At 44.4% G+C, this 3,059-nt stretch overlaps 1 protein-coding gene across 1 annotated transcript in view; it reads left to right on the forward strand.

Annotated features, from left to right (window-relative positions):
• The window catches only part of TRIT1 (tRNA isopentenyltransferase 1), a 46,513-nt gene that overhangs the window by 39,790 nt on the left and 3,664 nt on the right, over positions 1-3,059 (forward strand). Inside the window, exons 9-10 of the mRNA XM_008580253.1 lie at positions 1,847-1,956; positions 2,270-2,387. Of these exons, the coding sequence (XP_008578475.1) occupies positions 1,847-1,956; positions 2,270-2,387 (228 nt within the window). The remainder of the gene's footprint in view (positions 1-1,846; positions 1,957-2,269; positions 2,388-3,059) is intronic.

Raw genomic sequence — 3,059 nt, forward strand, 5'->3', positions numbered from 1 at the left:
ATTTGTATTGGGCCTCAGGTAAGAAATTGTGTGATTATGAGCTAAAGGGAGATTAATTTAAGAATAAGTGAAACTCCAGTTTTATCTTGTGGACACTTTTTATTTTTATTTTTTATTTATTTTTTGTTTTTTTTTAAAGATGACCGGTAAGGGGATCTTAACCCTTGGCTTGGTGTTGTCAGCACCACGCTCAGCCAGTGAGTGAAGTGGCCATCCTTATATAGGATCCGAACCATGGCCTTGGTGTTATCAGCACCGCACTCTCCCGAGTGAGCCACGGGCCGGCCCTCAATACTACAAATTTCTAATGCAGCTTCTCTTCTCTCCAAATCTGACAATAAGTCTGTAACAAAACACTTTTTTGTAATAATTTGGAACTTCCTTCTGTGGTAAAGCCATAATAACTCCTCCATCACTACTACAAATTTCTAATGCAGCTTCTCTTCTCTCCAAATCTGACAATAAGTCTATAACAAAAGACTTTTTTGTAATAATTTGGAACTTCCTTCTGTGGTAAAGCCATAATAACTCCTCCATCACTGAGGCAAGAGGGCTTGATGACATGGTGTGTCATATGCCTGTTCCTCATTCGTTTGTATGACAGTACAGTCCTGGTGCTAGAATGAAAGGCACAGCTGCCCTGTAAATCAGGAGCCATGTGTGATTGGCCAGGACTGGTCTGCTGGGATATGGTTCTGGCAAGAAGCCAGAGGGACTTCCCCACCCCAGCTTGGCCTTGGACCCAAGCCAGAAATAGCAGCTGGGAGCCGAGAACTTGTTGAAAGGTGCTTAGACAGGGCACAGAAGCCCAACAAAGGACTTAGAGGAGAAAGGAAAATGTAGAGTGGCCTGGAAACAGGTGCAGAGCTTAGCCAAGGCCAGGTGTGCTGTGGATGCTGCCTGCACCCTCCCCGTCTCACCTTTCCATGTGGTGGCAGGTGCAGCCCAGTCCAGTTTATGAAGAATCTTATTTGTGGTTGGCATAATCAAAAGGCCAGCACCTGTCAGCTGTTGGCATCCTGAGGCCTTTGATGTTTTTGTCCATGGGACTGTGCTCTTTGCCTTTAGGCAACTGATTTAACCTAGCTGTGGAAGGCAATTTAGTGTGTCTATAGGTTGGGGAAGCTACCCTCAGAGACTAAACTCTTGCAACATGATTGGCTCAGATGGGTGAAATGCTGGTAGCTGTACTCTTTGCTACCTCCAGTCTCATCTCCATTTAGAAGTGTTTACCAGAGGGTATTTCTTGAATACTTCTCTTGATCTCGTTATAAAAGAAGGGGCTCAACTAGATCAATTCCCAGGCTTCTTTCTAGATCTCAGATTCAGTGGCTCATAGGCTGATACTATTCTGTTTTTATGATTATCGGCAAGCTATCAGCGAGTTTCGTGAATGCCAGGCTGCTGAAGAGATTTATGCAAACCTGAGACTAGTGTCTGCTCCTAAAGAAAGCTGTGAACTCTCTTGCCACAGAGTGCCATCACTGTAAGATGATATGGAACTTAGACCAGGCACCTACTTAAAGCTGTTAGTTTATTTCCTCCTATGATGTGCTATCTTTATATGGTAGCCCACGCAGTGGTCATTAGAACTGTTACTCTATTCTGGTTTCCTGACTGATCTGGAAGATCCCGCACCCAATCTCCAGATTATTGGCTGCAGACCAGTCAACGCTCTAGGTCTTTCTTGGATTGTGGTTCATGTTTCTGGTTAGAATGAATAGCATTGTCAGAATATCTGTTCCCTCGGCCCTGTGTGTTTCCCCTGAGGATTTTGAAGTCCTGGGAGCAGAATAGATTGGGTCTTGGAGGCTGACCTCTCACAACTTTTCTTTGTCATCATTAGGACCTGGTCCCAGTGTGCCCCCTGTATATGGCTTAGAGGTATCTGATGTCTCAAAGTGGGAGGAATCCGTTCTTGAACCTGCTCTTGAAATTGTGCAAAGTTTCATCCAGGTGATTATTAATCATGGTGCTGTCTCTTATATGGTTTTCAGAGCACTTTCTTTAGCTGACACCTTTGTTGCTATGTTGGGGAGCCAAGCCTTCTTTTTCATAGAATAAAGCAGAGAGGCTGGCTGCTTTTAGATCCCTGGAGGCTGCATTTCTACTGTCACATTTAGGAAGATTGTTGCTAAAATCTGTTCACAGCCCACCTGTTCTCTGGGGGTGAGAAAAAGGAATCTTGGGAAAATCCCACTCCCCCTAATATCAGAGAATTATATTCAAATCTCTTTGAATCAAATGCTCCCAACTTTTGTTCTTTTAGGGCCGCAAGCCTGCAGCCACTCCACTACAGATGCCATACAGTGAAACTGAGAATAAGAGAAGTTATCACGTATGTGACCTCTGTGATCGAATCATCATCGGGGACCGTGAATGGGCAGGTAGAATGTGGGGAGGGGCGTGAAGAAATCTGTAAGGGTGGGGTCATATTGACTTCATGAAATTTAAGATTGTTTGTAGATTGAATACTGGAGTCTGCTGATAGGTACAGTGACAACCAGATTCCTCTAAGAGCCTGTGCTCAAATTCCTTGGAGGCTTTCCCAAATTGTGGAGTTTGTCTCTGTATTGTGAAATTCAAAGGAAGATCGTATGCCCTCCAGCTTCAATTGGAATAGATATTTTGTACAGAGAGGTTTGCAGTTAACTTTCTAGAGCTCCTTTGACTTCATGATCCTGACTTAGAGGAGTTTCTTGGCCTTTCGTGTTTAGGACTCAGTGGGGGTGAGATGGGATTGTAAGGGAAGCCAGGCAACTCATCCTAGATGCTGGAGGGAGCAGAAACTAAGCTGGGAGGGAGCAGGAAGTGCAGATACTCCTCCTGAGTACATTCTTCAAAAGTGTCTCTTAAGCAGTTTTTAAGGTAGTATGTTGAATTGAAGATAGTTGCTGAAACTGCAATGAAAAGATGTTAAGGGAAACTAAAGAAGGTGGCCCCTCACTACCCCAGGGCCAGCCTCACTCTAAGGCTTTATATCCCTGCGTTAGAGCCTGAATCTGCCTCTGCCACAAAGTTACATTGCACTCCCCTGTCAGATTTCTGTAGGTCACCAG

Source organism: Galeopterus variegatus, unplaced genomic scaffold (genome assembly GCF_000696425.1).
Source record: "Galeopterus variegatus unplaced genomic scaffold, G_variegatus-3.0.2 Scaffold2048, whole genome shotgun sequence".
NCBI lineage: Eukaryota > Metazoa > Chordata > Mammalia > Dermoptera > Cynocephalidae > Galeopterus > Galeopterus variegatus.